General features: G+C 36.5%; 1 protein-coding gene across 1 annotated transcript; it reads left to right on the top strand.

Moving 5' to 3' along the window:
- Nucleotides 1–289: 289 nt before the first annotated feature.
- On the top strand, nucleotides 290–9394 carry LOC129267734 (neuronal acetylcholine receptor subunit alpha-7-like). The gene is made up of 6 exons (XM_064105072.1): nucleotides 290–311; nucleotides 776–933; nucleotides 1757–1801; nucleotides 5203–5312; nucleotides 6656–7191; nucleotides 7590–9394. The coding sequence occupies exons 1-6, from the start codon at nucleotides 290–292 to the stop codon at nucleotides 8030–8032; spliced, it is 1314 nt and encodes a 437-aa protein (XP_063961142.1). The 3' UTR covers nucleotides 8033–9394.
- The last annotated feature ends 3818 nt before the right edge of the window (nucleotides 9395–13212 follow it).

A 13212-nucleotide genomic window follows, 5' to 3' on the forward strand; every position in this document is an offset into this window, starting at 1 on the left:
CGATTGTATCAAGCATATCAGTAACATTATAAACTATTCATGAAAATTACAAAATGTGAATAATCGGCCGCTGTTTAAATTTTTAGCCTCCATTAATAGATGTTAAATTTTCTATACGACTATAATGCCTTTCTCTACAGTATAGAGACACTGTCGCTTCTTTAGATGTCTAATTTCTGTACAGGTTCAAGTAGCAAATAGCGTTTTATAAAAAAAATAAAATAGACAGTGTTTTTACTGTGTAGGATGAAACAGGACTTCATCGAATAAAACAACTGACCATTTTCACATGCACTCTCAAGGTCTAGGAGGTAAATTGCCAATTCGTCTACCGCCAACTCGTCCACTCATCACATCGTCTACCTTCATTTAGTCGAATGCCATTCCGTCCATAAACATTTCGTCTAAAAGCCATTTGGTCCGATAATCACTTCGTCTAATCACCAGTTCGTCTGTCGTCTGACTCATAACCAGTTGGTCTAATACCCATTTTCTTTTCTATCATTTCGCCCAATTAACACAATTAGTCAAATTAGACCAAATGGTATATGGACTAAATGGCTATTTGACCAACTGGTTAGGCCTATTAGACGCAATGGTGAGTGGGCGAAATGGCAATTAGACCATGTAGATAGTGGTCGAACAGACCGTAGACTAAATGATAGTAGACGAGTTTGAAATTGGACGAATTGACATTGGACCAATTGGAAATAATCTAACACCCTCTCCCCTTTTTCTAACTCCCTCCCTACCCCCTTATCATTCCCCCATGCAGGAACTGAGTTTTATGATGATGGGAAACGAAATATGAAGAAGAAGCTTTATAATGACGTCATTGACTCATACGGCCCTCCGACCATCCGCCCTGTCAAAAACGATTCCACTGCTGTCAGCGTTCGTATGAGAATGTTACTAGAACACATTGCTGACTTTGTAAGTATTTTCTCATATTTTAGATATAATAACAATGATAAAATGATAACAATAATACTGATGATGATGATAATAATATCATTATTAATAATGATATTATTATCATCATCATCATTCGTATGAGAATGTTACTAGAACACATTGCTGACTTTGTAAGTATTTTCTCATATTTTAGATATAATAACAATGATAAAATGATAACAATAATAATGATGATGATGATAATAATATCATTATTAATAATGATAATGAAAATGATTATAATAACAATGATGATAGTATTAATGATAATAAAAATAATGATAAAAGTAATACTAACTTAAAAGGGTGTAGTGAGAACTAAGACACAAATAAAACAATCATCATGAAGATCAGAACCTTGAAGATCAGAACATCATTAAATATTAAATTGAATTGATATTTACAGATTTATCATAAAATCTGAGTATTTCAATGTGACTCCAACTCCGTGTTTTCACGATGTAATTAAGACCGGGAATGAAGATAGATTTGCAGAAGGAAATTTACATTGATAAAATTTGGTATATATATTTTTCAAAAAGCTATAACCTTGAAGGCATTGGTGATCTGCAGCTGGAGCATCTCTGACAACTCCATTTACGCGTATTTTTATATCCTCTGATGGAGGGCGCTATGACATTATGACGTCATATGTACATGTATAATAGCTATTTATAGAATTAAATATGCATTGAGGACCCATGTAATTTGAACAGACACCACGAGGGTTGTAAATCTGAAATTTAAAAACATAAAAATAAGAATTTATTTGTCATCTTTCCATATTTTTGTTTTAACATAGGATGAGCCAAAACAACAGGTGACGCTATTCTGTTCGATGACATTGGTAAGTTGATATTATGGACATGAAACTAAATGTCAATCCAAAGTAATAAGAATGATATGTTACCGAAATTGAATAACTTTCATAGGTCAATATGATCAATGAAAGATCCGGCAACTCGCAGTTAATCATGGACACTGCTGCAGATGGACTAAGAACGGCAGTGTTTCTTTGATCATATTATGACTACTATAGTTGATATAAGGGAGTTCCCGCTCTGCGACATACGGAGGATTCAAGCACACAGTAAATGTTTGAAAATGGCAAAGGACAGCTATGAGGTCGTAGTCGAAAATTGGGGAACCGGAACAGCAGTGTCGTCCTAAGCTTTAGAGCTGACGAGAAATTGCAAAAAAAAAGAAAATAAAGAGTCAGGGTCAAAACTGCTGTTTTGATCCACCAATTTTCGATGAAGACTTCTTGTTTTTTTTTGTTCTCAAAGGAATTTCGACAATACATTTTTTATGTTCTTGAATACGTCGTGTCTCGTGGACGCAACTAGCCCTCAAGGCTTGCACGGAACGATATGAAAGAGCCTCTATATGTTTGAACAAGGCACCTCTTTCCCGCTTCAAGGTCGTTTTTTTTTCTCTCGAAAAGACTATTTTTTGTTATCATCACCCAATGAAGAAGGTTTATTTTCAATTGGTCAAATGCCAATTCGTCCAATGACCAACTCGTCTACTATCATTTGGTCTACCATTAGTTCGTCCTCTATCCACATGTTCTAATTGCCATTTCGTCCACTCACCATTTCGTCTCATAACCAGTTGGGCCAATAGCCATTTAGTCCATATACCATCGGTCTAATTGGAGTAAGTGTTAATTGGGGAAAATGAATGAAAATGAAATTGATATTAGACCAACTGATTATGAGACGAAATGGTCTCAGACGAACTGGTGATTAGACGAAGTGATGGTTGGACAAAACGGTTGTTAGATGAAGTTTTGAAGGACGGAATGGCATTAGACTTAATTGATAAAGAACATGTGTTGAGTGGACGAGCTGGCAGTAGACGAATGGGCAATTTACCATCAAGAATACATATCGACACCCATGATTACTTCCTTGGGCGATGTGACCCAGTGGATTAGTCTCTGGACTTCGGACAGAAGCTGTTGGGTTCAAATCCCTGCCATGGGGTAATTTCCTTCCGCAAGCGATCAACACTGTGCTGCACTCAACCCAGGTGAGGGAAAATGGGTACCTGGCATGAATACATTCATTGATTGATCAAGGCAAGAGTAACATTCTACAACGCTTATATTAGGCCCTTATTCTCCAAAAGTTACATTGGTTGCCAATCCGGAAGCGTACATAATTTAAAATATTTCTTCTCACTTGGAAAGTGTTAGATGGTATGGCACCAAAATATATACAACACCTTGCCGTGTCTTATACACCAGCTCGTAGCCTAAGATCATCACACCAGCAACTTCTTAAGACTCCCAAGACACGTGTAGCATATGAAGAGTTTAGTTGCAAAAGGGGTTAGGTCCACTTTGGACCATTCCGAGTAAAACCATGTTTTTTATTCTCACTTATTGCAATATTCTTATGAGAAACAAAATTTTCATGATGTACTACCCTATCATGTGAACATAAAATTGGGTATAAAAGAAATCTACCTGTCTTCAATTTTTTTCTATATATTAAAAGAAAATTATCATTGTGGACCTAACCCCTTTTGCAAGTAAACTGAAATGAATCCCATTTCTTTTGATTAAAAAAGTGGTTTTTCTTTGCCACTTTCATTCACGTTTTCATTTGAATTCCAAATTGTCTTTGGTATCATCAGAGTGACTAAAAATTTAGAGGTTTAGAGACAGAAAACAATAAAATTTATGAGAAATGGACTTAACCCCTTTTGACAAATGAGTTCTTCAGAAGAGTTTAGTTGCAAAAGGGGTTAGGTCCACTCCAAGAAAATCATTTTTTTAATTCTCCCATAATGCAATATTCTTATGCGAAACTGAATTTTTATGATACCCTAGTAACCCTACCATGATAACATAAAATTGGGTATGAGAGAAATCTACCTGTCTTCATATTTTTGAAGATATTCTTTTCCAAAAAAAATGTTTGGACCTAACCCCGTTTGCAACTAAACTGAAATTGACCTAACACCTTTTGAAAAAAAAGTGATTTTTCTTTGCCATTTTAGTTCACTTTTTAATAGGAATTTCAACTTTTCTATGGTATCATCTAATAGAGCTACTAAAAATCTATACATTAAGACAAAAATCAAATTTGATGAAAAATGTACCTAACCCCTTTTGCAACTTGCAAGTGAGCTCTTCATATGGTGCGCGAGCTTTCTCTGCCTCAGCACCTTCTTTCTGGAATAATTTGCCGCTGAATTTAAGAATTAAACCATGACTAGAAACCTTCAAAACTGAAGTCTAAACTGAAGTCTTATCTTTTCTAACAGTATTAGTTATTGGCACTTTGACACTCACCCAAACTTTCTCATTCTTTCTTTTCTTGTGCGCCTCTGAATAGAATATGGCGCTATAGAAATGCGTATTATCATTATTATTATTATTATTGAACTTTGGTGTCACCATCGCCAACAATTTAAACTTGGATCCCTACGTCACATGCTTTGCACAAAAAAAGGTTGTAAAGAGGTTGTACACCCAAAGCCGCTCAAGAGATCTCCTTCCATTCAAGGTAAGAGTAACAATCTACAAAGTTAATATTAGGCCCTTAATGGAGTATGCATGTCCGATATGGGCTGGAGCTGGGACCATTGTATTCACACTGCTTGAACGGTTACACCGGAAAGCACTCCCCCTCCTGAGAATTGAAGACCCTTCCAAGGTTTGGCTTTATCCACTCGAGCAGCGGAGAACTGTTGCATCTCTCTGTACCTTCTACCGTCACTTCTTCCTGAAACCATCCCTTGAGTTGTCTGGAATTCTTCCCCCTTGGCCCCCAATGTCCATTGGACGAGCTCTACTGCAGCTGACCACCCCTACAAAATCACTGTCCCAAAGTCAAACACTTCTCTTCATCAATTATACGAAGGACGGCTCGGCTGTGGAAATCACTTGCCACCTACACATTCCTTTTAGTTTCCAACATGGACAGATTTAAAGAAAAGTGTTAATTCATATTTAATTAGCTTGATGTAAAATCCTTGTACTTTTGATTTAATTATGGTTTTATTACGTGGCAGTCACGGGCCACTGATGGCAACATCAGGCCCAAATAACAATTAAAAAATAACATGTGCGCTGTAAATCATTAAGGCCGCCAACCTAAATCCTGGGTAAGTCCGTTGGAACCTCGTATGGACGTTGTAATCATAATCTGATATGCGTTATACAAGAACTGTTTATTATTATTATTATTATCATCATCATCATCATTCTGCTTTGATTGTCAAAATTCTTTTCAGATTTGGACAGACGACTTTCTTCGTTGGAATGAGAGCGATTATGGAGGAGTGACGTCACTTCAAGTTAACGTTGATCAGATTTGGAATCCTGATCTAACGCTCCTGACAAGGTCGGTATCATTGTCACGTGATGCTGATAAAGAGGTTGTTAGCAGAATCTTTGTTTTGCGGGAGATGGTCCGTTGGATTGAGACCTCTGGGCCCCATCTTACATAGAGTTACGATTGATCCAATCAATCACAACTATGGACGGCCAGCGACGTCAATATATATTATGCATGTTTGATCAAAATATTTTCTATGATGTATTTTCATGCATTCATTGTTTTCTTGAAAATTCACTGTGCTTCTTTTTGTTTACAAAGGACATTGTGCAAATTTCCGGTAGAAAAAATTATGACTCTGATGGATTTCCATAGAGTTACGATTGGTTGGATCGATCGTAACTCTTTGTAAGACGGGGCCCAGGTGCGTGTGTCATAAAGCTGTTCGTAAGTTTAGAGCGACTTTAAGAACGACTGGTGATCCTTTTTTTGTGGTAAACGGTATATTCATTGGCGATGGTGTAGCGCGTAAGAAAGGTTCACCAGTCCTTCTTAAAGTCGCTCTTAACTTACGAACAGCTTTATGAAACGGCCCCCTGGCGGTGTTTCACAAAGAGTTAAGTGTGATTTGGAGAGTTGGAGTCATGCTTATAATATGTTGACACGCACATGATATGTAACGCGCAATCTCATTGGTTGATACGCAGTAGTGCGCGTCCCCTTAGCATGATTTAACCAATGTGCTGATGCCTTTTATATACCTGGCGTAGAAAATGTCTAGTTAATTCTATGATTGAGAGGATGTAGGGTTTACTTATAAGATAGTTGGCACGATGGCCCGACAGGCAATGGAAAGGTCTGATTAACTGAGTGTGCAAAACTGCTTCATAAAGAGGTAAATCTACATGAAAGTATATAATCTCGCAAGGTTAATCTCTGAAGGGGCGTTTTATGAAAGGATCTATTCCTGTCAGATGTTTTTTGTCCAAACGGTCAGTCTTATTCGAAGGTTACCATAGTAACAGTCGGACAACTGTTCTTTTCAGCCAATCAATATTGAAGAATGCTTTCGATCTGATTGCTTGTCGGACGGAACATGTTGAAGTCAGCACTCAGAGCTATCATACCCCCTTTCGAATGTATTCACTCGATTCAACATTCTGGTTACTGGGGCGTCCATCTCTTCTCGTGGACTTAAAAAGTTCTCCAAAGTTTTTTTTTAAACAATACTGAAGACAAGAGAAAGTCCCAAACATTGTCAAATATAAATCCAGCTACCTGTAGCGCGTGAGGGAGTCATGACGAGCGGCTAAAAAGCCAGCTAAAAGGGCTCGCAAAAGACTAACCGTGTTCTACGCGATTCCTTATCATGTTCTTCCAATGTGTCTCATTTTTTACTTACAATACAGTAACAGCAAGGGGTTCTTGACATTGAACCACCGTCTCGTCGATGTGTTTTCCAGTGGCACGGTTATACGGCTTTCTCCCGCCATTATTACCATTTCATGCCTCTTAGACGTCAAACTCTTTCCTTTCGACGTCCAGACCTGTTACTTTGTCTTCGGTCCCCGGTCCAGTCCGGCGAACGTCGAGGACGTGAACTACTTCTTTGAACGTAACGAGACCGCGAAAGACCGGTACTGCGACAACGGTGTGTGGGAGATCCTGGACGACACTGCAGACAAGAAGCTAGCCAATTACAGTACTGCCGACGAACCCTTTGTGGAGATTCACTATCGCATCACGTTCAGGAGGAAATCAAGGGTGTATGTCATCGGCATCGTCATCCCTTCCGTTCTACTCTCTATATCAACCATGATAACATTTCTTCTGCCTCCAGAGTCTGGAGAGAAGATCTCTTTTGGTATCACCAATCTCCTAGCGATGGTCCTCTTCCAGGAAACTGTCCGATCTGCCATGCCACCAACTGGCTCTCCAATGTTTGGTAAATCTTTTGATAATCATCTTCCTTTACTCTATAACCCTAATACCCATATGAATCAGGTGTGTAGGCTCAGTTGGTTGGAATGCAAGTCCATGTTATCTCAATTTGGAAGTTGTGGGTTCGAACATCTGTCAAAACCCTAATCACACCGGAGGTGGAGCAAACCTTTGAGATAACGAACTGTGGTGCGCAACATATAAGATATTTATTGAATAAAATGTGCAATGTTATGAATGTTCTACTGAGAAATATATGAGATAAGAAAGATATAAGTAAGCTGAGTGGTCATACAGGGATTTTCGTATTATTACCTTGCCATTAAAAATATATATAATGAAATATTTTAGGACTTTTCTTATTTATTAAAAAAAAAATATCCTATTCTTTATCTTTTTCAGCCAATTACATATGTACCATGGTAGTCGTCGCAGGTGTGTCCCTGGTAACGGAGGCGCTTGTTTTGCGAATGCACAGCTACGCCAACACAAGACTTATTCCTAGATGGATGATGTGTTTTTTGAGAAACGGTCACCGCCGAGACGTAAGATCTGATGATAATGGAGAACACTTACGACGCGTATCTCAACCGTTCGTTCATGCGGTAGGCAACCACGATTGCCCAGAACAAAGTGAACTCACAGAGCTGAGGAGTCCCTCAAGGCTGTCCAGTATCCCCCGGTCGGAAAATGCCGAACCCTGGAAGCTGATTGCGCTATCCGTTGAACGCAAAGCTGCTTTAGTAACCCTTTGTTGTATAATAGGAAATTTCGTGTTCACTTTTCTAAGTATCTGCACAGAAAATTACACGAATGGTGATGATGACGATGATGATCATAATTAGCTTGAGCAATACCATACTGTCTGTATAAATAGGTTAATGCCTTATTTCAAAATGTTAGGCATACGACCTATCATTAGTCCGTTAATTTTAGTTAATTATCCCATAAATGCAAGTAAATTTTTCTGTTCATCACCACAATTTTTACGCTCTTATTGTTGTCCTCTTAAAATTGTATGCGTGAACCAAAATCTTGTGTTATATGACAGTTTACAATCATTGCATATCCATTTTTCATTCCTTGCTCCTTGTGAAAACTTTTTTTTCCAATAATATGATAGCAGCCTACACTGTTAGAAAATTTCTACTTGAAAAAACAAAAATTCCTGTAGCAGAGTCGAGAACGCCTGTAATCTTACTACACTGTGTAATCTTACATGCATTTGTGTAAAATTACAGAAAATAGATATTTGGTGTATGTAACCTTACAAATTTATTGTAATAAAGCTGTTTTCCCCCTTTTTAAAACAGACCTGTTCTGTAAAATTCTATAAAAATTGTATAAAATCTTTCCTGTTTTAACAATTTACATAATGATTTGGTTAGTTCTTTCTGTAAAATCTTGTTTGTTTTTTTCAAACAGTGTAATTCATTCAATTCATTCATTTTATAAAATATTTAGCGTAAATTCTTACCAAACTATTGAATTTCATGATCTTTTTTTATTGGTAACATGATATATCATGTCACTTTTGTTATTTTGTTTGATTTACCGCATATGTTATGCTTCTTTCATATGTGTATACTTTTAACTTTTTACTTGTTACTTTTCATTGTATATGGACCCCATGGAAGAACAGTATAGTCATGTTGACTAAACTGAATATGGGCTATCCATCCGTCTGAATTTTTGTGTGTTTTTTATACAGAAAATAAATACTATACTACTACCAGGGCCGTAGCCAGAAGCATTTTGTTTGGGGATGTACCAGCTAAATTTGCCAACTAAATTTGGCGTGACAGCGCCAACGTGAGCACAGGGGGGGGTCTGATGGGGGATGTGCTCCCCTACAATGATCACATGCTAACAGATTTTGATTTTTTAGAATTGAATTAGTGGCATTTGGTGAATACTTTAAGGTAAATTATACAAAGATATACAAAGATATTTGCACTGTAAAATAAACATTTTGGATCAAATTAGAAAGGCTAGTGTGCCGTAGTTGCTAACTTGCAGTATAATGATATACCCTATGCATTAATAATATCAAAATCAAAGATTTTTTAATTTTTAATTGACCTTCTTTGCAAGATGTCTCAACTAAAATTTCAAGAGTGCTACTGCTAACATGTATCTCTTTCAGCCATTAAACATGTTACAGAAATTATTGAAGTTACCTTTATCTTGTATGTTATTCTATATCATATTTAACGTCTTGGTTTTGATGACCAAGTTGTTATCTGTAAGGTCCTTTTCACAGTTCAGGAGTAGCAGGTTGTCCAGTCGCCGGTCTCCCATGGTTGATCTATAAAAGTTCTTAATAAACTTCATATGGCTGAAGGTGCGTTCATCCTTTGCAACACTTATTGGTGCTGTCATGAGAAGCTTGTAAGCATTCCAAGTGAGAGGAAGAACGCCTAGCTTAGCCGGGTAATATAGGAGCGCCTTGAGCACCTTACAAGGTGGATATGTGCGCAATATAAATACCCTATATTGTTATTATTATTATTATTAAGAATATACTTCTTGTCTCTTGCCACTGCCATGTCATGGAAGCATTCTATTTTCTCTTTCAATGCCTCGTGATCTACTTCTTTTGGAAAGAGTTTACAAAAGTCAACAACATCTGCCATAGTTGGAGTTGCTGGCGTTGGAGGCAAGAGCAAACGTGACATTGGCTTCACTTTGTCAAGTGTTGGCTGCATTTTCTCCTTGAATTGCAGTATCAGTGTATCCAATACGCTCTTGAACTCTTTCCTGTAGAATGCATGGAGTGATAATGTTGCTGCAGTGTGAGGAGCGTCATCAAGCCTTGCTGTTGGGCGTCTAACGCGATGGTGCCTCTGGTAGTCCTGCTCTGGATCAATGTCCAATTTCCTGGCATAGGTGCATGCAGCCTGAATTTGAGCATCCATGGCATTGGTGTCACAATTCAAGTGCTCAAGTGACGTGACAGCTGATTCTGTTAGCTCCAGAGCATCTATGATATTTAAATTTTCCTTCTGCAGTGATTCAGCGAGTTTACTTGTTTTCATCATCACGTTTTTGATAAACATCAGCGATATGATGAAATCTAAAGTCTTCATCTTCTTTAGTATACCTGAAGCTTGCGCACCAACTGCCTGTCGGTAGGGGTTGCAGAAGTTGTGATTTCTTTCAAAGCTTTTAGAACAAATTTGCAGTTGGCCACTGCAAACTTGTAGACAAGCTACAGCTGGGGTAATAATATCCAAGTCCTTTGGAAGCGCATAGAGACATTATTCATAATTGTGATATGCGCTATACAAGAACTGTGTATTATTATTATTATTATTATCACAAGTTGTAGACTTGTCTTCATGAATTTGCCAACTGCAGAGTTACCAGTTTTTTAAGTCTTGTGTTCTGTTCTTTTCAGATCTGAAACGGGGCAGTACTTGTACATCACTTTGCTGACTGGTAGTGTTCTGCCACTTTAATAGGCCCACTTTATAATTTGCCAACTATACTTAGGCTTTGATTATTCAACTTAAACCTTGGAAATTCATCCCACCCCATATTTCTTTACCTAGTCTTGCCTCTAATTTTACAAAACTAATGTGTTTGTTATTAAAATCGTCAATAATTGTGGTATAATTTGCAAACTCACAAGCTCGTTTATATTGGGGGAGGACCGAGGGGCTTACTTTGTGTGTTATGAGCTCCATCTGTTTTGTCATTTGTATTTTGCTGACTAGTAGGGCTCTATGCCTGGCCAAATGGACGTGGATTTGCCAACTGGTTGTCTTTACTCTATAAGTCGTAACCTTCTTCGAAGTTAGTACCCCTATTTTTCTTTCCCTTTTTTTCTTTTCTTTCTTTCTTTCTTTCTTTCTTTCTTTCTTTCTTTCTTTCTTTCTTTCTTTCTTTCTTTCTTTCTTTCTTTCTTTCTTTCTTTCTTTCTCTCCTTCTTTCTTTTTTCTCTTCCTTTCTTTCCCTCTTTCTTTTTCTCCCCTATTCTCCATTTTGCCAACTGGTACATGAATTTGCCGACTGCCATGAATGTTGGGGGGGGGGGGGGGTGTCACACCCCCCATACTCCCCTCTAGCTACGGCCCTGACTACTACTATACTACAATTCGTCCTAGAGCTTCGAAGGTGTGGATAATATGATATGAACTTTTTGGTTTTGATAAGTGGACGATGTATATAGGCATATTATGCATTAATTTTGATTTGGAAAAAAAAAACGTTTAAAAATTGAAATCGCGATTTTCAAGCATGGACAGAGTTGAAAGATTTTAGGAGAAATAATATTTGTCTTTTTATTTCTGTAATTGCAGTCACCGAATTTGTAGGAAAAAACGTTAAAAGGCTTTTCTAAAATAAAGATAATAATCTTTACCAAGAAAGGGCACTGGATATCGTCAGGTATAATATTATTCGGCCATATTTACAAAGAATTGATAGTAAAAAAAAATGGTTGAATTGCTTGTCCATTTTTAAAAAAGATTGACAATTTGACAATGTTTTAGTTTATTTCTTAGCAATTATCAATTGCAATTTTTTTTTTTAATTATAATATTCCCATTTATATAGGGCCCACGCTCTTCGTAAACAAAAAAAAAGATGGCTCTATACTTGACCCGTATTTGGAACCTTTAACAGGTTCCTGAAAGGTTCTAAATAGACATGTTGGAACCAATTTAGGTTCAATATGGAACCATTTAAGGTTCTTGAGCACGTAAAGAACCTGTTTTCAAACGCTTGTCCAAACACGGGACAAGTTGTTCAAATTAGTAAAAAAAGAAAAAAAAAAGAGTGTAGGCCTACTCTGTTTGTAATTGAATGAATTCTTCCAGCACCTTCATTAGCAAGTAAAGAACTTTCGTTTTTTTTCCTTTACGTTTGAACAATAATATTTATGATCATGATGATGTTTTTTTTTTGTAAGGATGGCTGTAAACACTCATGATTTATGAGCATCCAGTGCGCACTGTTAGAAAAAACAGAAGATTTTACTGAAAAAAAACCCCCAGATTTTACAAAAAGAACTAGTCAAATCATTCCGTAAATAGTATAACAGAAAGGATTGTTGACAATTTTTTGTTTACAATCTACAGAACAAGTCTGTTTTGGAAAGGGGGAAAACAGTTTTACTACAATAAATTTGTAATGTTACATACACCAAATACCAATTTTCTGTAATTTTACACAAATGTATGTAAGATTACGCAGTGCAATAAGATTACAGGTGTTCTCGAGACTCTTCTGCAGGAACTTTAGTTTTTTCAAGAAGAACTTTTCTAACAGTGATGAAATCCAACGATAAGTCGCCCAAAATCAATTTTGAGATTTTCATTGAGATTTAAGAAAACAAATCCTAAGCTTTATCATTAAATATAAAGCGATAGCTGCTTTCCCTGTATTATAATTATCCACACTTATTTATATAATTAGGTCTCTTATCATAAATGTATAATTATGGAAATGAAAAATGTTCGTTTTGTAAGAGGGAGTTGGTAAATGTTGTAAACTTTTTATGAATGTAAATTTAGTAAAGAAATTTGGAAGAAAACAAAAAGTTGGATTAATGAATGTTCGCAGGCACACATTAAGTTTAGTTTGAAAATGTAATCTTTGGTTTTGATGAGAAAATAAATCATGCATTGAATTTTTTGGTATGAATAATCAAACAGCATTTATTTTTTCAAAAATTAAAAAGTAAAAAAAAAGTGTGTACATATGCAAAGAAATAAATGATTCAATATTATAAAAATAAGAGGTATATTAGTTCTATATCGGGTTTGTTTAACAAATTTAATACTAAATGGATGTCACTTCATTCTTGATTTACTTGAGAGAAATGTTTAAGTATTATTATTGTTTGAGTTCTTTCTTGATTGTGTAATAATGTTTGCTCTTGTATATTTTGATATATTTGATATTATTTGAATCAATAATAGGACTTTGGAGGGCTAAAAAGTTTTGGGGAAAATAAATGTATATGGTATCTAAATGTCACCGTTGTAATTTGATCACGGTTTTGTGTATGTGTTTATCA

This window comes from Lytechinus pictus, chromosome 9 (genome assembly GCF_037042905.1).
Source record: "Lytechinus pictus isolate F3 Inbred chromosome 9, Lp3.0, whole genome shotgun sequence".
Lineage (NCBI taxonomy): Eukaryota > Metazoa > Echinodermata > Echinoidea > Temnopleuroida > Toxopneustidae > Lytechinus > Lytechinus pictus.

Bases quoted from the DNA above. Each gene is read 5' to 3' on its own strand.
- LOC129267734 (XM_064105072.1), top strand. From the start codon at position 290: ATGCACTCTCAAGGTCTAGGAG. The intron at 312-775 runs GTAAATTGCCAA...TCCCCCATGCAG, and splicing joins GCACTCTCAAGGTCTAGGAG to GAACTGAGTTTTATGATGAT. The intron at 5,313-6,655 runs GTCGGTATCATT...CTTACAATACAG, and splicing joins GATCTAACGCTCCTGACAAG to TAACAGCAAGGGGTTCTTGA.